Here is a 24,815-nt window from a genome sequence, read left to right on the forward strand (position 1 = left end):
AATGTTCTGGGCTTCCCTGGTGGTGCAGTGGTTAAGAATCCACCTGCCAATGCAGGGGACACGGGTTCGAGCCCTGGTCCAGGAAGATCCCACATGCAACGGAGCAACTAAGCCTGTGTACCACAACTACTGAGCCTGCGCTCTAGAGCTCACGAGCCACAACTACTGAAACCCGTGCGCCTAGAGCTGGGGCTCTGCAACAAGAGGAGCCACCACAATGAGAAGCCCTCACACTGCAATGAAGACCTAACACAGCCAAAAATAAATAAATAAAATAAATAAATTTATAAAAATAATGTTCTGGGCTTCCCTGGTGGCGCAGTGGTTGGGAGTCTGCCTGCCGATGCAGGGGACACGGGTTCGTGCCCCGGTCTGGGAAGATCCCACATGCCGCAGAGCTGCTGGGCCTGTGAGCCATGGCTGCTGAGCCTGCGCATCCGGAGCCTGTGCTCCGCAACAGGAGAGGCCACAACAGTGAGAGGCCCGCGTACCGCAAAAAAAAAATAATAATAATAATGTTCTATATTGTAGAAATGCCATTACCAGGTAGGAAAAGCTTATTATTCTCCTACTTTCAGTAAACTATTTCTTTGGGAAGCCTAGGTGTTTAGAGTTGAAGTCCAAGGGAGTATACCAACTGTGGGCTACCAGGTCTCACTGAGAATCCGGAAAGAAATAACACCTGCAGTGTTGGCCTTGCAAAGCCAAATCTAAAAAGTGCTGCCTAAAAAAGGAAATTCATGGATTTTTTTTCCAAAATACATCTCCCTTTATCCAGCAGCCTTTTCTTCTGTAATTCCACCATTACAGATTCATTCCTTTGGGTTAATAAAAGTTAAAATATTAAGCTTTAACTCATGCTTTAGTGCGACTTTTTTTTTTTTTTTTTTTGCAGTACGCAGACCTCTCACTGTCGTGGCCTCTCCCGTTGCGGAGCATAGGCTCCGGACGCGCAGGTTCAGCGGCCATGGCCCACGGGCCCAGCCGCTCTGCGGCATGTGGGATCTTTCCAGACAGGGGCACGAACCCGTGTCCCCTGCATCGGCAGGCAGACTCCCAACCACTGCGCCACCAGGCAAGACCAACTTTGTTTTTTTTAATTAATATTTCTTTATAGCTAGCTGACAAAAGGACCTTAAGGAGAGAAGACCCTGAAGCTGGAAGAGAGGACTGGGGGAGTGGATTCTGGAATGAAGGCAATACCCCAGAAAGGACTGGTTGGGTAGGAAGCTCTGTAGGGCAGTATCTCTTATTTATGGGTATTATATACAGATGGCATTTGATAAATATGTATTGACTGTGTGAAGCAGCACCTTGAAGTGAGGAAGGAAAATAGAAAATGGGACATCGGAGAACTCAGAGACAAGCCTACTTGGCAATTTTGCATCAGATGGTCCTGCTAGACCATGATTGTATAGTTCGGCGTCATGTATTATGCATTATGTATATATCCTGTGTGCTGGTCTTAACTGGCCCTGTGTATTGTAAAGCCTTAAAAGCAAAACTTTAGCTCCTGTTTTGTTTTCAGTTCTCTTTGGTCTCTGGGCACCATGGGCACTCCACAACCGTTGCTGACTGACTGACAGCCTGTGCTGGCAGCTATCAGCCAGAGGGAGGAAGAAAGCATCTGAGCCAGCCTAGAGTCAGTCAAGAATTACAGTCAAGTGCAATTTTCTGCATAAACATTACAGGACCTTCTCATGCTCAAACAAAAATCTGAAGGACACATTTTATAGGAATGAACCTTAACCACGCTCTATTTCAGCATAGCTGTAAGAAATAAAGGAAAATGAAAACTGAATCAGTATCTTCAGGAGTGTAAACATCTCCCTAGAAAGAATAAGTCAATCAAAAATTCCAGCTAGAGATCATTTCTAAAAATAGTTTTTATATCCTCTGACTTTTATTAAAGAGGGTCTGTGGTTGGTTTTCACAGCTGGAGCAGGGCCCACCATCTCTGCCATTTGCTGGCCTAGCGAGGCTCCTTCTGATGCAGGACAGATATAAACTCGATACCAAAAACTTGGTTTCCTCAGGACCCCATTATTTTAAATTATCAGGTTAAAATAAGTCAGCATTATACAAATTTGTTTGCTCTCTCATTATACTTTGTGTGTCTAATCTTTTTTGCATGCAATCTACATGGAATTAAAGGTTTACAATTCACATTTAATAGTAATAGCAAATACCTCTTTAGTGCTTATTTTGTGCCAGTCTCTGCTGAAAGCATTTTTGGTGTGTTAGTTCATCTTATCCTCACAATAATCTTAAGAGGGAGGTAGCTGTCCTTAGTTTGCAAAGGAGAAAAGGAAACCCAGGGAGGTTAAGCAACTTGCCCCAGTCAGAGACAATGGTTTTTAGTATATTTACAAAGCTGTGCACCTATCAACATGGTCAATTTTAGAACATTTTCACCTCCCCACAAGGAATCTGTACCCATTAGCAATCACTTCCCATTCCTCCCTCCCTTCATTCTTAGGCAACCACTAATCTACTTTCTGTTTCTATAGATTTGCCTAGTCTGGACATTTCGAAAACATCAAATAATACAATATATGATCTTCTGTAACTGACTTCTTTGTTGAACATTTGGATTGTTTATACTTTTTGGCTATTTTGAATAACTCTCCTATGACCATTCATGTACCAGTTTTTGTGTGAACATAAATTTTCAATTCTTTTGGCTGAAGAAGTGAAATTGCTGGATCATATGGCAACTCTATGTTTAATCTTTGGAGGAAATGCCAGACTATTTTTCAACACAGCTGCCTCATCTCCACCAGCAGTGTGTGAAGGTTCCAATTTCTCTACATCTTTGTCAACATTTATTATTATCTGGCTCTTTGATTCTAGCCATACTATGCCTATGCCTAGCCAGACCATGAAGTGGTATCTTAACTGTGGTTTTGATTTGCATTTGTTTCATGGCTAGTAATATTGAATATCGTTTCATGTGTTTATTGGCCACTTGTATATCTTCTTTGGAGAAATGTTTATTCAGATCTTTTGCCCATTTTTAATTGGATTATTTGTCTTTTTTTTTTTTTTTTTTTTTTTTTTTTTTGCGGTACGCGGGCCTCTCACTGTTGTGGCCTCTCCAGTTGTGGAGCACAGGCTCCGGATGCGCAGGCTCAGCGGCCATGGCTCACGGGCCCAGACGCTCCACGGCATGTGGGATCTTCCCAGACCGGGGCACGAACCCGTGTCCCCTGCATTGACAGGCGGACTCTCAACCACTGCGCCACCAGGGAAGCCCTGGATTTTTTGTCTTTTATTACTGAGTTGTAAGAGTTGTTTATATATTCTAGATACAAGTCCCCTGTGAGGTATATGATTTGCAAATATTTTCTCCCATTCTTTGGGTTGTCTTTTCACTTCTTGATGCTGTCCTTGGAAACCAAATTTTTCTTCAACTTTGTCTTCTTTATTTCCATTATATACATGCTGTTATGATGAGCTGAATTGTGTCCCCTCAAAATTCATATGTTGAAATCATAACCCCCAGTACCTCAGAATGTGATGTTATTTGGAAATATGGTTGGAAATGTAATTAGTTAAGATGAGGTCATATTGGAGCAGGATGGACCCCTGCTTCAATCTGACTAGTATCCTTATTAAAAGGGGAAATATGGACACAGACATGCACACAGGGAGAATGCCTTGTGAAGACTGGAGTTATGCTGTCACAAGTCAAGGAACTACCAGAAACTAGAAGAGAGGCCTGCCTGGAACATATCTTTCCCTTCAGAGGAAACATGGCCCCACTGACACCTTGATCTTGGGCTTCCAACTTCCAGAACTATGAGACAACAGCTTTCTATTTTTTAAGTCACTCAGATTATGGTATTTTTTTATAGCAACCCTAGCAAACTAATACAAATGCCTAAGATATTTTTCCATTTTGGTAGTTACTTTCAGTTCAAAATTAAAGATTGAATAATATATCATTTCTAGGTTTGTAATCCTAGTTATATTGATCAATCATATGAAAAATTACATTGAATTGGGCTCTGTCTTTACATTTCCTGTACAAGAGTCTTAGGGTTTTGAAAAAATTATCAAAATATTATTAAAATATATCAGTATTCATAACATTAAGTGGACCTACCTAACATTTTGGTTGCTTAACCCCTTTTCCTTTTTGAATAATAAAAATGATTTTGTCCAAGTGCTCCCTTGTTCCCCCAGATGAAATAAGGGAAGTGATCCTTGACTCTGCTTTGTCTAAGACACCAATCACAGGAACCCCATTTTCATTTCCAGGGACTGGCTTACAGTTTTGGCCAGTGAAACCTAAGAAGAGTTCTAGTAGGGTGTTTCTGAGAAAAGTTTCCTTGCTCTTAAGAAAGAGACATCAAAGAAAAGGTTCTTTCTTCTTCCCTGACACAGCCACCTTGTTGACTACACGGTCCTCAGACTTTCAGAAAACTGCTGAGAGAGAACACAGAGGGAGAAGCTGGATTTTTATGAGGTTGGGGAGCTCTGACTGGGGACGGCCTTACCTCTGCACTTGTTATGTGAGATGGTAAATTTGCATATTGTTCCAACTGGTTTAATTCAGCATTTTGGTTTTGTAGTCCAAAGCATCTGAGCTAGTATATAACTGCTCCTTCCTGATAACCTTTCACTTCATTTGGCTGAATCTTTTTGCTAAAGTCTAAGCTATACCAGAACTCTGTTGGAGAATTATTCTGCTTTCCTCTGTGCTCTAAGCATTTCTTAATTTGATACAATTTCAAGCATCGTAATTGATGCAGAGCATGTGTGCTGCAAATATTACAGGAGTGATGAGATACTGACCCCTCCAGTCCTTGAAGTGGCTGGAAACCCCATGGTGGTCATCTGTGTCCTGGCAGCGAGCTGCATCCACCATTTATTCAAGAGTGTTGAACAAATATCATTTTCAAACGTGTACACTGAATCAATGTATTTTTAATTATTTATTTCAAAATAATTAGAAAGCATATTTAATAATGCTACACCTAAATGTGACATGGAACTCAGTAAATTATATTGGAATATCAATTGAACGATGAAATAGCAGTCCAGTAGCCTGAAGTTAGCTATATTTCTCTATTTCATATCCCTCCCATGGATTATTGTCATTGACCTTAATTTCCCTGTGGGAATAGGGAAGAAACAGGAAACTCCAGAGCTCTGGTTTAGAACACAGACCACCTGAGTTCTAGTTTGTCTGCCACTGGACTGTGAGTAAATCTTCTAACCTCTTAGACTTCTATTCCCTTCTCTGTTAAATGAAGTCTGGGTTAGCTGATCCATAGTATAGGAAGTGCTTTATTTTGATGAAAAAAAGTTCCTGTTTTCACTGATTAGCACGTTTGTTGCTCCTTTATAAATAAATGCTGTTCGTTATTCAAGGAGCTCATATCTTCCTTTCATGCTATTTATTATATATCATAATTAGTCCTCCAAATTTTTGGTTTTCAAATGGTAAATGGTAGACATCAAAGATTCTGAAAATAGTAAATGAATATGGTAGATAATGTCACACTATCTCCTCTGATAGTAAATAGTTATTTCATAATAATTTAAAGTATTATGCCCTTAAATAAAAAGGAAGTTCTGTGTGGGAGGGTAGGAGGAGGTTAAAGACTGAAACATAATGGGTTTCAGTAGTGAATTCGTGAAATTGTGTTCCCTCAAAAAGGCTTTATGAAGTGAAATGTAAAATGGTATCCAAAAAATAAAAACCCAGAATCAAACAAAACAAAATTCACTTTCACTCTTTTGAGGGTAGGTAGGATTCTGAAACATTTTGATTTTCTTTCCTCTTTTTACCCCCGGTACCAACCCACAAGCCTTTAAATGGTCCTTAATGTATTTGTGTGTGTGTGTGTGTGTGTGTGTGTGTGTGTGTGTGTGTGTGTGTGTAGGAACAGGAGGGATGGGAGGCAAGAGGTGGGCAAAGGGAGGATAAAGAAGTTATTTGTCTCTATGCCATAGAAATCTCAAAAGACATGATGATCCACCTATATATGCTAGTGCAATGGTGAAGCCTTTTTACAAGTCTCTGTAGAACTGAAGTATTTAAGACCAAACACAAGGTAACGTGTTTCACACTTAAAAGCATGATAGACTATAGCTTACAGGTGAGGTGAGGTGAGGGGATTTAACAAGCTGTGGAGTTTTAAATATCTCTGATACTAAGTGCTTTGATTGCAAAAATAACTCCAAAGGAACATGACATGACCTAAAATATAGGTAAGAGCCTCTTATCTAAGCAATACAATGTGTGGGGTCCTTTTAACAAAACCCAGCACTGCATATACTATATAATATTTGAACATTTACGTACCAGCCCCTGTGGTTCACTTCCTATTTTTGGTTCTGAAGTTGGGAGGGGGACATTGAGGAGGCAGCCTAAAGGCTCTGATTATCTTTAACACAATGGGAAGAGAGCAGCTTTGAGGTATCATATGATATAGACACCTTCTCTGTACTGATCACAAACACACCACTCAATACAGAAATGTTCTCTGGAAGGGTTTTCAACGTTGCACGTCAACTAGAACTTAAAATACCATTGCATCCATTCACAAATTATTTATTGCATACTTATCTAGGGATTAGGATACAGCCCTTTATGAAGGTGATGACCCTGACTTCGTGGAGCTTGCATTCTTGAGAGGGAGATTGATAATAATGAAAGAACAAACAAAAACATTATTTTAGACAGCGATGACTGTTGTGAAGGTATTAAAGCAGGGCTCAGTCTTTTTAGAGTAGACCATGTGTGGACCTATTTTTGATGGTGTGGTCAGGGAAGAGCTCTCTGCAGAGATGACATTTGAGTTGAGACCTTACAGACAAGAAGGAACTGCCAGGTAAGGTACCAGGCAGAAGGAACAGTTCTTGCACGAGGAACATGCAACAGGAATGATTGGATGTAACTTGGTGACTAACAGCCAGAAGGCCTCTGTAGACATAGTATCGTGAGCACGTGTAGGAGATAAGGTCCCAGAGTTAACAGTTTCGCTTTTATTCTAAGTGATCAGTATCCACTGGAGGTTTTAAAGCGGAAGTGGGTGATTTAATACAATCGACACTTAAAAATACAACATTGCAAAATACAATATTGCACTTCGATTTTACTTCTTTGCAACCTAATTTCTAATTCCCACGCGGGTCAAACAGCACCGCGGGCATCCCTGTTTGCCCGGGCAGTTTGCGCTCGCCTCCACGTGTTTGCACCCGACGCTCTGCCGTTGACAGCCTCGGAGGAGCGTGTGACAGTTGGCAGGCGCAGTGAGGCATCGCGGGAGCCAAGTTGCTGCTGGGGCCAGGGTTGTGCTAGGGGAGGAGGGAAGAGGGACAGTTGGCGGTGGCAGCACTCTGGGAGGGCTGCGAACTCCGCAGCGTGGCGGCGATGCGCACGCTGAGCAAGGGATGAAGAAGCAGCGCCCCGCCGAGCCTCCCGGGACTCACGGGGCCCCTGGTTATTTCATCCCGAAGGTTCGCTGTGCCTGCCTGGGTTTGCCACTGTAAACAATTGGGGCTGGGGTCTGGAGGCTAGAGCGCGAGTGCTGTGCGGCGGGGGCGACCAAGAGAGTTTCCGCTTCTCCGGCCTAGCTCTGCCTGGCCTGGCCGCGGGCCGCAGCGGCGGCACCCCGGGGAGCCGCAGGTGTTGATTTAAGGCTCGGCTGGGCTGCCTTCTGCCCACATCCTGCGGCGCCCGCGGCCCCGGCGGATCCAGTGCCGGATTTTGTGATCCGCCTGCACGTAGAGGCCGCGCCCCGAACCGCTAGCCCGAGGACAGGACCCCGGGTGCTCTCTGCTCCGCTGGGGTCCCCGCCTCCCTTCAGTCTCCAGGCCACCGAACGCTTGGGACCACTGTGCAGTGAGCGCACAGCCCTACAGACACGAACCACAGTGTGTGCTCCCTCGAGCCTTGGCGGAGTGAGCTTCCCGGAGTCGGACTCCCCAGGGAAAGCGAAGCTTCGCTGTCAGGGGAGCGACCTTCGCCCGCAGCCTCCTACTCTGCCTTCAGATCTCGGCTACAGTGGCACCTCCCAGCCAGGCTTCTCCTCACCAAGACATCCGAATTAGCGACCCACTCGTTCTCCATCACATCACCCTAATTTAATGCTCAACGGGGCATTTATTTCAGCCTCGTGTGTCTTGTGTTAGTTTATTGTCTGTCTCTGGAATGTCTGCTCCACGGGGCAATGACCGTGTTTTACCGGCTCGGTGCCGGGTTCCTGGCGTCTAGGGCCAGGCCCGGCCGGACGCAACTGGCCATCACATTTGCTTGATGACTGACCGCTGTTCTGAGCACTGGACGAGACAGAGCCACCGGCCTTTCTGCCAGGGGCGAGGCTTGCTCCGGCCACGCCCATGGACCCGCCCCCAGATCTAACCCGCTCCTCCCGCTCCTCTCCCAGGAGTCAGCCAAGGCCTGTGTGGTGCTTTTTCATCTAGTTTCCCTCGCTCTTTCTGCAGCTGTAGCGAAAACCCGGAGCGGCGGATCTCAGAGTGGGCGGAGCGGCGCCGCCCCTCGCGGCACCTCCCCGGCAGCCCTCGGCGCCGCGCTGGGCATGCTCAGTCGGCAGGGCCGCTTCAGCTCTTGGAGTAGGAAGCTTGGGCTCTCCGGCTGAAAGGAGCCGCGGCGGGGGGAAAATGGATCCCTTCACGGATGGTGAGTGGGCGGCCAGAGGAGCCAGGGCCGGGACCGGTGCTCTCTGGGGCCCAGAGGGTCGTGGGCAGTCGTGACACGCGAGGTCGAGCTGCAGTCGCCCCCGCCGCGGTTTTCCCGCGAGCGTTTGGGGGCGGTGGAAGGGGACCGCGGGAGGCAGTTCGAGGCTCGGGGGAGGGGGCGGGCGGCAGCGGTAGCTGGCAGGGGGCTGGCGTGAAGGTCAGCGCCACCGCCTGCCCCGGGTGGGGGCGGTGTCGGGTGCGGCCAGACCCCACGCTCCGCGGCGCGCCCAGGTGGACGAACAGCAAAGTTTGGGCTGCTGTGCGCAGAGGAGGGGGCAGCGGGAAAGTTGGCAGCCTGGGTTTGCCCCGGGTGAAGGGGGTGTCGGACATGGCTCTGGGGCAGGAAGGGTTAAACCACGACCAAACCCAACTTCTGTGGCGCGCTGGGAGCTGTCCCCCCCGTCCTTTAGCGAGTTGCTGGTGTGACTTTTCCTAATAGGACGGGGTGGGGGCTTGGCAGGTTAATTTAGTGGAAGGAAGAGAAACTTGTGGAAAGACTTGATCACCCCTGCTGAGTGCCGAGGAGGTTCCTGCCGGCATTGCCACCCTCCCGTCTGTTTCGGACGCACTCCGCAGGGCGTTCAAGCCTCGTTTCCCTGGCTGCCGAGAATGTCAGTTTTTCAGTCGAAGACTCATTAAATATCAAGGGTCCGTCACGGTGATTGCACAGTGTGACTTGAGGCAAGTGTCAAAGCAGGAGCCTGCAGGATGTTCTGCTAACAGCCACAGCCCTTTACTGAATGGAGCGAACAAATCCAACCCTACTTAAAACGATGGCTTTTGTTTGGACCAGAAGTGCCAGAGTCACAGTGTTGGGGTGAGATGTCTTACAGTTTGCGGCGTTGAGTATATGGATTCCCTTTGGGGATAGAAAGTAGGAAAACTGCCAGTAAGGGAGAATTCACACTAAAATGAGAGTCATCTTTCTAGTTGACATGTGTTTTCCTGCGGGTGGTTGGTTACTTAGGATAGATATCAGTAGTTTGTCGCATTAATGGAAGACAAAATCTATCCCCGTTTGGGTGGGTCTTTTGCCACCCAGGAGACAGAAACGTTGTCCAGTATGTCCTAAACCCTAGCCAGACTTTGTTGTATGCGGTGTTTCATTCATGGGACTGCGAACTACTCGTAATTCTCTCTGTCCCTAATTCAGAATGCTTTATTCTACTGCCATCTTCCTGCCTGTTTAATTAGGCTTAATGATGACAACTTTAATTCTGAATTTTCTTTCTCATTCAGGTTCTATTTGTAATTACTAAGGCTCTAAGGATAGTCTGGTAAAGTTACTAAGAAAAATAAGGAAGATTTGAGCTGAAAGGAAGCTTAGAGACCATCTAGTACTTTGGTATAGAATATGTTTAATACAAATCCTTAAATCCCTTCCAATGAGTATTCCAAGGCTTTTTCTTTGTTCTAGGTATAAAGCTTGGAGATTCCATGTTTGTGGGGTTTTAAAGGAGAAGTTTCCAATAAATTAAAAAAAAAAACCTCACAGCAAGGCTGAGTCACCCAGTTGGTCAAGATTTTTGCTAGCTGATTTGGTGAACCTGTGCCTACAGAATTAAAGTACATTCTCAAGTCTTAAAATTGGGGTGTTTTCTCCCGTCTTAGAATAGTTTTTGCATATGCTCTTCTAGATGTGAATATTTGCAAATTGTCACATTTGGGAGGGCAGTGGAAAAGCCCCAGAGAGGAGAACAAAAAAGAAGCAATGCTTCAACTTTCATGTAGGAAATTGGATTTCTAATCCTTTCCTGTCTATCTTCCAGATTTTTCAGAGTCTGTGCTGGAGACAGTTTAGCAATGCATCATTTTAGTTAATGTATTAATCACTCATTATCTAGCGTCCTTTAACAAGGAGAATAGAAACTACAACAACTAAAGTCAACAAGAAATTAGGTCCTAGCAATTTGAGGCGCTTTTCACGTTTAAGGTGGACTCATTATTTATTTCAGAACTTTTGAAGAATAACTGTAGAATTTTCTAGTGTCTTCAAACAGGACAGGGTATAGTGTAAAGTATGTTTATCTTTGTACTTAATCCTTTTGAGTACAAAGAATAGGTACATCTAATTCTCCCATAGGTCTGGGTGTTCTGGTGCAGAGTATTCCATTACCCATAGAATTTATTATTGCAGGGTTTATCAAGTTTGATGTGGGCTTTTGTTACACATTTATTCTCTTTCAATAAAATAGTCACCACTTACATTTTCTCATATATCCCTGTATATGGAGAGAGGTGTGAGAGCTTAACAAAAAAGTTTCAGTAATTTGGGACCCACGTATCTTTCAGTTAAAATCTTGTCAATGATTTCACCGCCTGAAAAGGTAAATTTGTAAAGGAGGCAAATTCAGTTTGTTTTGCTAATTTGGTTTTCAGTACTCATCTGTTCCAGTAAGGCTTTTTCTACTTTCCGTGTTTTCTGTCAAAAGTTGCTTCAGGTATGGCTCATTTTTCTTGGACCCTGCTCTCTGCCTGCTGATAATGGATTTATTTGATGACTGTCCTATGTTAACCTGTCGAGGTAACACCCTGCTGTAATCCATTTAATATGCACATCTCCAGAAAGGGCTTACTAGGAGGCACCTTATTGCCAAGAATTTCCATTTGGCTCAGGAGATATTTTTGGTCTTGCCCTTGGTGGGGACTCGTGACTATTATGCTGAAGACTAGATATCCAGTCTGGCTTTGGATCTTTGGTGCTCTTTTTATGGCGAGAGAAATATGCTGGACTAGTACTCAAGATTCGTTTGGTAATAACTATTATGTTCTGTTAGGCAGGTTGAAGTGAAACTGTTAGGGAGCAGTGATTGATATATTACCAAAAAACAAACAAAAAATAGATAGCAACTCTAGAGGTCTTTTGATAGATGTACTACATTAGGGCAAGTAATTATTTGATGACCACCTAGTTTTATTTGTTCTCATTTGCATGCAGTGTTGGGGTATTTTAGAATAATTTAAATTTATGTTAAGGAATGGAAATACAGAGCTCACCCTCAGAGTCTGATTGAGGAGGTCTGAGGTTGGGTCTAGGAATCTGCACTTCATTTTGAGCATACTAGAAGTATTCACCAGAAGGGAGCTTTTGAGAAGTTTACTAGATAAGCAAATTCCATATGTATATATTTATGTGTATATGTGTGTGTGTATCTTTAAATGCTTTCTAGTTTGTGGTATGGCCCAAAGTAAATCTTCAGAGGGTGGAAAAGGATGACATTTTGAAGCTCCAGCACTGAAAACATAATTTAAACAGTTTTTTTTCCCCAAAGCCCCCAGTAATCACTTTAGTACTACAGCCTGGTGCATAATCAAACAAGGGGGACTTTCCTGTCTTATAAAACTATTTTTTTTTGTTTTCAGATTGGCATCCAAGTGCAAGTATTTCCCAACTTCCAAAATGGGAAGTCTGGACAACTAATTAGATATTCATGGATTGTAAGGCAGTATAAAATTGTGATTTCACCTTTTTAATCTTACAAATAACATTTATCCTATAGGTATGCATTTGTTTTAAATTTTTTTTTTAGCAACTGTCAAAAATGTGAGCTTACCACATTCTGTTCATATACAGTTTTCTTTTGTTCTGTGATAACTTACCATATTGAGAAAAAAACCTTAAAAATGGAAGATAATAGTTCCTCTATATGATGGGATATAAGTTAAATTCTGCTTTTATCCTTCTGTCTTAAATATTTATTTCAGTTAAGGGAAATAGGAGTGTACTGGATTTGAATGTTATCATTTAATAGTATAAGGTTGAGGCTGTAACTAGAAACCAATCCAGTTTTTAACTGGAAAGCAGAGGTGGAAAAGTTCTTCACTTTACATAACAACTTGCCCAAAAAAGTATCTTGAGACGAGATAAATAGACAGCATATTTTAGAAACAGTTAAAACCAGTGATTATCATTTATCTGTAAATGATTCTTGAGAACTCAGCTTGAAAGAGATAGAACCATAAAGATTGGTTATAAGGAAATTATCATATAGAAAATAAGCAAGGATTGATTTCCTCCTCAGTAATTCAGACACCATTTTTGAAATGCCTGTTTACAAGTAGATTTTCTGCTAGGCACAGTTAAAAAAGCCCCACAAACCTGCTATCAGTTAATGCTAACCTCAATAAGAGAAATGAAATGGAATAATCTAGTTTTATTTTCATGCTAATATGAAAATAATAGAATATAGAAGAATATGAAAATAATAGAATACAGAAGAAGAAAATATAGAAGATTTCTAATTATGAAATAAATGTACAGGATTGTCTTTATAACCTGTTCATATAACATCTGCCAACAATAAGTTTACATTTCTACTGATTAAGTGTAACACTCCTGTTAGAAAACAGCCTCGTTTTGACTCTCTCTGTGAAAATGTTAGGAGATTGAGATATAGAGGAGTTTAGCCGGAGTTACCCCAGAAGTTGGGATGGAGCTAAATCAGGCCTGTGGTTCTTGGCCCTTGAGATGAGGAGGACAGTGCAGCCATGTTCTGTTAATTAGCTACCACATGTCTTAAAAACTGTAGGAGGTTGGAGTTGGAGCTAATACCACTACACTTTTCCCTAATATCATTGGAGCAAGCTGAGAAACAGGTTTTTGTTTTTTTTTTTAATTTGAATTCCTAGGTATGTACCTTTTAAGAGTGTTCACTGGAAACTAGGAATGGGAATGAGGGAAATTTTGGAGCCCTTGGTGGTACAGCTCCTTTTTTATCCAGTGGTCTTTGTAGAGAAGGCTGCTCATTGCCCTGGTGTTTCTGTGCAGTAAGTGTGACAGTAAGAGTCCCTGTGTCTATGAAAGAGCGGTCAGGATTCCCCTGTAACCTGACTCATTGTTGTAACCCATTTGTGATTATCCTGGGAGTGCCTGTAGGACTCTGAATCCAAAGATCTTTGGGGAAAACTGGGACTTAAGAGAATTAGTAATGAAGGTGAGAGCTATGTAGAGATTTAAGGTAAGGAGGAAGCTGATAGGCAGAGATTTTCAAAATGGTCATACATTGAGCCTTGCAAGTCTTTGGCTTGGAAATGAGTCTCTTTTGGAGAGTAGGACACTGTTGTGTGAGGTTGAAAGATAAGGGTCAGGGTTGGAAAGGGGAAGTAGGTGGGTCTGGTTGGACAAAAGGAATGGAGAGGTGAGGGGATGAATGAGTTAAGACTGGCATTTGGAGGCCCTGGAAGGAGATAGAAAACATTTGCCATGAGTTTAATCATACTGTGTGCTTCTCTTTCCTAGTCAGAAAAGTCATAGTTACTTGTAAGTTAGTACTGTTCACTTTCCTGAATGTTTCAGATTTCAAGGAAAAAAAAAAAAATACAGAGTACTGTTGAGCTGTTGACCTTGTGGGACCATCGTGGTGGCAGTCACTGTTCTTTATTGCCTGGTTTTGTTTCACCTTTCTACTGATGCTTATGGTTGAACAATGAACCAGTTTTTTAAAAATTCCAGCCTTGCATGTAAACTAGAAATCAGTTCATTTTCCAAATAAAGAAAATTTAGGCTTCCAAGGGCGTTTGAAAAAACAGTGGAGAATTAAGTTCAAATGTAGAAGACCCGTTGAAGCTCTTTTCCTTAATGAAGGTCCTCCTGGGAATTCCTCCCACTTAGTTAAAGAATGAAGTCACCAAAACAAAACTCCAGCCAATTGTCTGGACTTCTATAGACTGGGGGATTGGATGGTCCAGAGTCTTCTCCAGACCTCTGGTGCTATTGGGGGAGGCCAAGCCAGAGATCTGGGAGGAAGGGTGTTTAAGGAGGTTTTCTGATGTTCTACAGGGAGAGCTTCATAAGCTGAGAGAACAGGAGAATGGGAAGTGCATTGAGAGAACTGGTACCTCTGTGGGTTGGATGTGCTCCTTTCCTTCCTGGATCTCACAGCAAATGATGACCAGGACTGTGTGGTAGTGTTTCCCAGACAACTGCCTCAGGTGTCATTTGGTGTCATAGAGGAACTTTCCAGTGGTTAAGGAGGCTTTGGGTCACAGCTGAAATTGTTATTTTATAAGATTTAAAACAGTTGTTAGAATATTCATCACCTCAATAACATTACACCATTCCAGAGTTTTGTTTAGAGGAAAAATGGAGTTTAGTGGGAGTGATTAAGGAGGGCTAAATGTTTAAAAGATCTTTCTTTAAGTTGGTGTTAGTAGTGTGATTTGAAGACAGAAGTAGTATAATATTTGTCTAGTTTCTTCTTGTCCCATAATTGTCAAAAGGGCCTCAATGGCTAAGTAAGCCCCTTGGGGCTTGGTGGGAGGAACTAGCGTGTCCTAGATATATTAAGATCGTGCCTGTAAGTTTGGGCTGGTTTCCCCTTATACTTTTAGCAGTAGTTTCTCCGCTCTTTAAACTAAATGTTTAGTCCCTAAACCTTTTGGGGCACTGACATTGTCCTTTCAGTATCTAGATTGGACACCTAGATTAGGAAAACAGCTCAAACTGAGGGTAGAGTGTTGGGTGTTTGTGGGAATAAGAAATGCATTGCTGTTTAAAACAGCAGCCTCACTTCCATCTGCATCCATACAAGCTACCGAGATGCTTAGTAATCTTCCATTTGGAGGAAGCACACAGAAAAATAATGCAATGTAGGAAGGAGGGTCTAGTCCGGCTTGGAGATTAGATAAAAATGATAGTGTGCTGAGTTGGATAGAAATAAACTCACGTTTACTAAAGTGTGGCTAGCCTAGAGTGCAGTTGTTCATTGCAGTTGGGTACATAGTTCTGTTGTAATTAATTGCCAATTTGGGAAATGCTTTTGAGATAAAGACTTGAAGAATTCATACATAGAAGCTTTTCTTGGCAAATAATCAAGTGACAATAGCTATTGGTAAAAAAAATGTGGTTACAATCCCAGACTTATGGATAATCACTATTTTAAAAAAAAATAGGTTCATGATAATCAAACTGACTCTCAGTAAGTTGTATATGGACAGTATTTGCTATAGATTTGGTACTATCATTTACTTTGTGTTTTATCATTCTGATGGAGAAATATTTCAGAATTATTAATAAAATAATTATTTGTTCAAATCCATCTGAGATCAAGTTTAGCAAATTTATTCACCAACTGAAGTATTATCTAACTCATAAGCATTCTGTATATTGAAGAGTTCTTAGAAACTTCTGCAGATCTCATGCAGTGATATGCACTCTCTGTTAAATCACTCATAATAAACACTCATAATAAAACTCATAATTTATTATGCTGAATGCCGTTTTTCATGTTAACTAAGGAATTATGCAGTTAAGATTTTTTTTTTTTTTTTTTTTGCGGTACCCGGGCTTCTCACTGTTGTTGCCTCTCCCGTTGCGGAGCACAGGCTCCGGACGCGCAGGCTCAGCGGCCATGGCTCACGGGCCCAGCCGCTCCACGGCATGTGGGATCCTCCTGGACCGCGGCACGAACCCGTGTCCCCTGCATTGGCAGGCAGACTCAACCACTGCGCCACCAGAGAAGCCCCAGAAAATTTTTTTTTTTTTTTTTTTTTTTTTTTGCGGTTGCAGTTAAGATTTTTTTGAAACAATATCCAGGTAGTTGATGGAATTAAAGATAAACTTTTTAGCTTTAGATTTTACAAAGGTATGTAGCTTTGCCCGAGAGATTAATGAGCATAAATATTTAGTCATCAATGACATTTTCAATTACTTTTTATAGCTAAATCTTTCTAAGAGGTGCCCTGAGGATTGTCAAGGACTGTGGGACCTATGTTATGAGGAAAAATTTTTAGAAATATTTTGTAAGATAAAGATTATAAGTTTGACTGGAGGACATATTTGATATAAATATAAACATTAGGATAAAATAATTAGCCTAGAAAAGGAAAAGAAAATTGAAAATTAAGCTAAAATAATTTTATTTTCCCCACAAGGATATTAGCTAACTTTTAAGTGACTAAAATGGCATATCTTTATGTGAATTCTGATCATTGTCATAATAATAAATATAAGGATAAAGGAACTAAATGCTCTCAGTATTCTGAACTGGTCTATTTTTAGTCCATGTACTATTGCACTGTTGCACTGTTAACTTGATGCTTTTTGGTGTCTTCTAGCCAGAATTGTTTAACTAGATTATTTCCTCTGTGGAATTGACACTGTTTTTGAGTGCTATTCAGTAGAATTAAATGGTTATTGTTAGAACCTTGTACATTATTGTAAATTTTATATTTTCTCTTTGTTCTGTATTAATTCCACTGTGGATAACAACCAGAGAAAATAAATGCAGAAATATATAGTACAAAAAATTTTGTAGATGAGTGCTTTGGGCTTAATTCTTTTTCACTGAAACCAGGTAGTGCTGGGGTTCAAATCTACTTAATTATTTTCTTCTCTTTTTTTTGTTGTTGTTTTCCCTTTTTTTTCATTTTGAATTTCTTCCTGTTTACATCATGCTAATAATTTTTCTTCACCTCTTATTTTTATCACCAAGATTAAAAGTATAACAAACCAAAATTAGTTTTCCATGTCTCCTTGCTGCATTCTTCTGCATTGGGGAGTCAGGAGTGGGGGTCAGAGAAGAAGCATACTGTGAATGTTTTAATACAAATTTTCTTGCATACCATTTTAAACTAGCTCAGTTAACAGATTTTTTTTTTAATTTGTCTTTGACACATCCCCACTTAACTCTTTTTTAAAAGATACTCCCTCAAATAAATACCTTCACTGTATGCTAACTTAGTCCAAGCTTTATTCTTAAAGCTGAAGTACAATATGAATGAAGAATGGTCTCTGCCCTTGAGGAGCTTATATTCCAGTAGAATTAATTTTTTTTAAAGGTATACGGATGCACAAATCAGTATACTCTCTTCAAAGACTATCAGACTTTGAGAAGGACAGGTCCCATCCCACACCATTCTCCTTGGGTACATTTGGTTTTGTACTTTTATTTCTTTTTTTTTTAATTTAATTTTTTATATAGCAGGTTCTTATCTATTATCTATTTTATACATATTAGTGTATATATGTCAATCAGTACTTTTATTTCTTCATTTTGGAGATCTGTCCATGAATCTACCTCATTTCATAAGACTACTGCATAGTGTAGCATAATAGTGAAGGGCAGGTCAGACTGCTGCATTCAAATCCTAACTCCTCACTCACTAGCTCTGTGATTCTTCTTTAAGGATATTACCGAGATGTTTTAATATCTTTAGTTAAAAAACTAAAATATGCACAGAAACTCAAAATTTTTTCTGATATTCACTGAAGTTTAAGGTACATGATAGTTTGGCATATTCCAGCCATGGTGAGATTTTGAAATGGTATTTCTTGTATCTTGTTTACTAAAGGCTTGAGGCTAGTATAAGGGAGGATTCTTTCCATTTTATATTTATTAACCATTATTATGCATTTGTAACACTTTCAGGGAAGTGTTGCCAAACTAGAGGAACTACTCATTTCTACATCCAATTTAATTCTGGCTTAGGTGTGTTTTTCCTGTTCCTTCAAGCAAATGTAATATGCAACATCTCATTATTCGTACAAGTAGAACTTATTTCAGTCTTAGGTATTATATATATTTTGTCTGTTAGGTGGGGTTGAAATGGTGATGAATTAAAGACCAGAAGGGGTAGTGTTAACATGAGGATATAGAATAAACATACTTCCTTTACTGGTAACAAGGCCTACAAATAGCGTCACGAATGCAAACAAACATGTCTATAATATAATGTGTATTTAAATTCATACCTATTTTGTTATGTTTCCTCACAGGAAGCTTACTAAGAAGATAGTTTTACTAGTGAATTTGTATTTCTGCTAGTGACAGTGACACCCTTATTTTATTATTATTTTTGCTGAATAAATGTAACTTGGCAGCAGCTTTTGGCTCTAAGAATCTATTATGAATTATGGCAGTTTACCTCCTTACTTCCACCCTGCCAGGAGGCTCTGGATCTGGATTTTGTTTGTTTTCCTCACAAAGATAACATTTTGAACTTCTGAAACATACAAGGTAGTGATTTTGATCAAACATCAAGGTAAAGGATGTAAGAAATAATCCTTCAAGTGTTTGGTGGCTATATGGATGGATTGCATGGGAACGAGTAGAGGTATTCCTCATCTTGGGCTATAATTGCCCCTGGGATATCTCAGGGTTAAGAAGATAGTGTTTTCCCACAGGAATAAGTTACTGGAGTCCACATTTATTCCCAGGAATGCTCAAAGAAGGATAAAGTATGTTATGAAAGCAGAGGTACCACTAGTTTAGGATTCATGTTCTCAGTGGTTAAAACCACATTTCGAATTCTGTGTAAAGAACATGCATGCTTGTTCAGCCAGGGACTGTCAGTTACATTTAACAGATTAAAAACACAGTTCTCTTGTATTTGGTTGCTACTAGAGTTGGCATCTAATACAGTGTTTCATACACATTGGATATTCAGTAAATGTTATCTAAGACTAATATTACATCAAACAACTCTAAAACATTTAAATAGCAATTTTGTTTTGTCTGTGCTCTTTTAATTTGGAGGGTTTTTTCTTTTATTTTTTGCAAGTAAAGTTGAATTTCAGTGCTCTTCCTTTTTCTATAAATATCTCTATAACAAATAGAGTAATTTCAAGGCGCTTTTTTTGAATATTCTTATCAATGTTCATTCAGCTTCCGTTTCCATTGAAATGCATTTTGAGCACTTGCTGTGTTTCAGACCCTGTGCTTTGTACCGGCAAGATAGTGCTAAATAAGACATGGTCCCTGTGTTTGAGGGGAGGGAAGATGATGCTTAGAGAGAGGGTGTCTCTTACTCTGAAGCATTTTCAAAATCAAAATTAAAGAATGACCCAACATTTTCCTCCCTTGTCCTTTCATCTTATGTGCCTTTTGCATAGCTAGAGAGCTACTGTGCATTTGAGACCAAAGTGGTACAGTTAAATCAATTTCTTTTCCTGGAGTGCTGTAGGGCCTTCTGGCTGACCTGCCATTGGGCTATTTTGCCCTTCATTAGAGAGCCACAAAAACAATTCCCAAGCCAATTAGATTTGACTTTTAGAAAGGAATTTCCTAATATCCCACAATTGGTAAGAGGCATGAATTGGTTATGCATAAGCATTCAGCTGGCCTTACGGAAAGAGTAAAGGAGGTGAAGCTGTGTCATGGCTGTCAGGTAGGTAAAGCCATTGACAGGCAGGGCTCTCTTGACAAAATAGAATAACTAATGGTATGAGTTAATTATAGTATGAACTGAAATATGAAAGCATGAATTTTAGACCTGACACTAACCAGTAGGAAAAAATGTGGATGTTTCTGTCCTGATATTAATCAAAGGTAAAAAATAGGTGACATTTTGAGAAGAACAACACTTAAACATCTGCTTAGTGGCCACGTAACATAAATAGTGGTGTGTGAACTGTAAAGACATTTATTCAACATCTCCTTCCCATTTAAAAACTCTCCTTTTCCCCCTCTTACTCAGTATATTTATGGAGTGCTTACATGGAAACAGAGTATAGGCAGGGTACCACAGACTGGGTAGCTTAACAAAAGTTTTCCTACAGTGTGAAGGTTAGGAGTTCAAGATTAAGATGCCGGCATGGTTGGCTTCTGGTGAAAGTCCTCTTCCTGGCTTGCAGATGGCTGCCTTCTTGCTGTGTCCTCACATGGCCTTTCTTCTGTGTGTATAGAGAGCCCCTGGTGTCTCTTCCTCTGCTCAGAACACCAGTTCTGTCAGCCTGCTCTTATGACCTCATTTCACCTTAATCACTTCCTTAAAGGCCCTGTCTCCCAAAACAGTCACAATGGGGATTAGTGCTTCAATATATGAAGCTGGGGGCGGGGGAGGAACAATTCAGTCCATAACAGGCAGCCTTCGTTTTGGACAATTTTGTTTACCTGAAGGTAAAGAAGGTTGTGATTTTTCATAGGGACAAATTATTGAAGTCCACGTTCCTGCCTGAGGATGCTCAAAGGAGCATATATGGTTAAATTCAAGTAGTTTTTTCTGGACCCAGGAATCCAGGATGATCCAAAATCCCTTGTCCCTTCCGGCCCTACTATAGAGTGATTCAGACCTTCTATATTTACTTTCCTTACTTTATGTGTTTACTCTATATACATTTTCTAACAATATACTGAGACGTCCATGCTTGAATCAAGATCTCTGGAGAGTTTGGGAATTTTTTTCTTTATCTTTGAAGGCACAGTTAACGCTTCTCAAACTTTTTCGTCTCAGGACCCCTTTTATATACTCTTAAAAATTATTGTGGACCCCTAAGAGCTTTTGTTTGTGTGGGTTATGTCTCTAGATACTTACCATATCTGGATACTTAGAACACTGAGAGATTTTTTTAAATGTTTATTAACATATTTCATAATAATAATAAAAAGCCTTTTACATGTTAACATAAATAACATTTTAAATAAAATAACTATTTCCAAAACAAAAATATTAGTGAGAGACATTATTTTATATTGTTGCAATTGTTTTTAATGTCTGGCGTAACAGAAGACAACTGGATTTTCACATTTGATTCTGTGTTCAGTCTGTTATATAAAGCATCATGTAGCCTATGGAAAACTCCACTGTACACTCATGAGAGAATGGGCATGAAAACAGCACATAACATCTGATTATGCAAATAGTTTTGACCTTGAAGACCGGCTGAAAGAGTATCAGAAATTCCCAGGGGTACCCATACCACATCTTGAGAACTGTTACTCAAAACGTTAAACCTGTCTTTTATAGAGACTAGGGTGGAATACCTTAGGAATCCGCAGCAGGTAGAAAGTGGGGCTGTTGGAATTGGGCAGCAAGTTTCTTAAGACAGATCTAGGTCACAGGAGAAGGAAATGTTCTAGCCAGGCATATCTGACAAACCACACATCAGATGCCTTTGTTATTTGAGTATTCTACAGTCATTTATTTCATCCCTGGATGGTTCTAAACTAGGGAGGACACAGAATTATTTAAAATTTTTTAATTAGCTTTAAAAAATAATTGATTTTTATCTATTTTCTGTTTATACCTGAAGGGTTTTCTTCTTTTTTATTATTAAAAAAAACCCAAACAACTTTATTGTTATTTTTTGGTGGTTGCCAAGCCATGATGTTCCATTTGGATCAATAATTTTACATTTATTAGTTCCTATCAGACCTATCCATTTATTGAAGTATAGTTGATTTACAATATTGTGTTAGTTTCAGGTGTGCAACAAAGTGATTCAATTTGTTTTATATATATATATTTCAGATTATTTTCCATTATAGGTTATTACAAGGTACTGAATATAGTTCCCTGTGCTATACAGTAAATCCTCGTAATTAATCTATTTTATGTATAGTAGTGTATATCTGTTAATCTCATATTCCTAATTTATCCCTCTCCCCCTACCCCCTTTTCCCTTTTGGTGACCATAAACTTGTTTCCTATGTCTGTGAGCCTGTTTCTGTTTTGTAAATAGATTCATTAGTATTATTTTTTAGATTCCACATGTAAGTGATATTATATAATACTTGCCTTTGTCTGACTTACTTCACTAGTATGATTTTCTTTAGATCCATTCATGTTGCTACAGGTGGCAATATTTCATTCTTTTTTATGACTGAGTAATATATATACCCATATATATATATATATCCACCACATCTTCTTAAACCAGTTGTCTGTTGATGGGCACTTGGGTTTTCAACAAGCTGCCCCTCTTTCCCAAAACCCTCTCCTTCCAACATACACATAATGTGGAAATATCATTTAACTTCTCAGTCCTTTGGTGATTTCTTAGACTTATCTTAATTTTGATGAATTAAAGTCCTACAAGTTTAAGTTTAATTATTTTTTTCTACTTGTCCTGATCTACTGAGTCCAGAATGATAGAAAATCCTTTGTCCCATGCCTGTCCCACCATAGAATGATTTAGACCTTTAAGAGAGCTAGAATCAACTCTCTTTTTTTCTGTGGGTTCTTTGGGACCATGAATGACTAGGATTGATCTACTTAAACTATCTTCCCCTTCAAAAAATATCTGTGCCCCCCATGTTCATAGCAGCATTATTTTCTGTAGCCAAGACATGGAAACAACCTAAATGTTCATCTATGGATGAATGGATAAAGAAGTTGTGTGTGTGTGTGTGTGTGTGTGTGTACATATATGTGTGTGTATATATACACACATGCAGTGGAATATTATTCAGCCATAAAAAGAGGAAATCCTACAATTTGCAACAACATGAATTGACTTAGAGGCTAAGTGAAATAAGTCAGGGAAAGACATATACTGTATGATCTCACTTATATATGGAATCCAAGAAAAAAAAAACCCACACACAAACACACATCAAACTCATAGGAAAAGAAATCAGATTTGTGGTTACCAGAGGTGCAGGGTAGGGGGAGGGGAAGTTGGAGGAAAGTGGACAAAAGGTACAAACTTACAGTTATAAGGTAAATAAGTACTAGGGATATAATGTGCAACATGATGACTGTAGTTAAGACTGCTTTGTGATATATAGGAAAGTTGTTAAGACAGTAGATCCTAAGAGTTCTCATCATGAGGAGAAATTTTTTTTTTATTATATCTATATGAGGTGATGGATGTTAAATAAACCTATTGTGGTAATCATTTCACAATATGTGTAAATCAAACCATCATACTGTATACCTTAAATTTACACAGTGATGTATGTCAGTTATTTCTCAATAAAATTGGGGAAAAAACTATCTTCTCTTTCTCTACCCCCCAAATAAGACGTATGGTGAACTGTGATGAAATGCAGACATGGACATCCTGGCATGTGCATGTATGTTAAGCCAACTGAACTTAAAAGTTCTGTAAAACTTCTGTAAAAGTATATGATATACCCACCCATCCTAACCCATCTATTTAAAGTACCTTGAAATATTTGTATACTTACTAACATTATAGAGAATTACCCCTTCACTGTGTTCGTGTTTATAGTGTCAGGAATATTTTTTAACAGAAGACCTTTTATGGTTCCTTTGGGTTAGTGGACAAAAAATAATTGTGGAACAAAGGCCTGGAGTGTGGCATGTGAATGTGCAGTAATTGTTCAAATGAATAAGCCTCTCAGATTGGTCTTTGTATAATTAAAATCAGAGTACCGAAATGTTGGATATTCCTGATTCTTGGTGTTACATTTTTTAAAGTCAAAGAAAATAAAATCCCTCCCTCTTTCCCCATTCCTAGGCAACCACTGATCTGTTTTCTCTCACTATAGATTAGCTTACATTTTCTGGAATTTTACGTAAATGGAATTATATAGATTTTACATAAATGGAATCATACACTATTGTTTTTGGCCTGACTTCTTTCACTCAGCATAATTATTTTATTTTGAGACTCATCCAAATAATATCAGTAGTTCCCCCCTTTTTTGTTTTGCTTTTTTTTATTGCTGAGTAGTATTCCATTATATGGATAGATCATAATTTGTTTATCCATTCACCTCTTAATGGACATTTGTTTCCAGTTTTGGGTTATTATAAATCTCCTTTGATCATTCAAGTACCAGTCTTTGTGTAGACATTTGTTTTTGTTTCTCTTGGGTAAATACCTAGGATATGATTGGTTGGGTCATCTAGTAGCTGTATGTTTCAACTTTTTAAGAAACTGCCAACTGTTTTCCAAAATGGTTTTACCACTTAACGTTTCCATCAGCAGTGTATGATAATGCTTATCCTTCACATCCCTGCCAAAATTTGGTATGATTAGTCTTTTTAATTTTAGCCAATCCAAATGGGTGTGTAATGGTATCTTTGGTTTTAATTGGCATTTCCCTGATGACTACTGATGTTAAGCATGTTTTCGTGTGTTTTTTTGGCCATTAGTTCATTTTCTTTTGTGAAGTGGCTGTTCAAATCTTCTGCCCACTATTTTGAGTTGTAAGAGTTCTTTGTGTATTCTGGATACTAGTTTATGCAAAGATATAAATATATTTGTGTAATATATATGTATCATATGTATTGTACAAACATATATAATAGTTCCATATATATAAAAACACTAAAGACTCTATCATTTTCTGATCTCCATAGTTTTTTGTTAAGAAATCAAGGTATTTGAATTATTGTTATCCTATATGTAATATGTCACTTTTTTTTTCCTAGCTGGTTTCAAGTTTTCCTTTGCTTTTTTTTTTTTAATC

General features: G+C 39.7%; 1 protein-coding gene across 1 annotated transcript in view; it reads left to right on the forward strand.

Annotated features, from left to right (window-relative positions):
* The first annotated feature begins 8,543 nt into the window (after positions 1-8,543).
* Positions 8,544-24,815, forward strand: part of LNPEP (leucyl and cystinyl aminopeptidase) — a 99,496-nt gene continuing 83,224 nt past the window's right edge. The window contains exon 1 of the mRNA XM_082649896.1: positions 8,544-8,656. Within this exon, the coding sequence (XP_082506022.1) occupies positions 8,638-8,656 (19 nt within the window). The 5' untranslated portion in view covers positions 8,544-8,637. The remainder of the gene's footprint in view (positions 8,657-24,815) is intronic.

Source organism: Grampus griseus (assembly GCF_964374135.1).
Source record: "Grampus griseus genome assembly, chromosome: 3".
Lineage (NCBI taxonomy): Eukaryota > Metazoa > Chordata > Mammalia > Artiodactyla > Delphinidae > Grampus > Grampus griseus.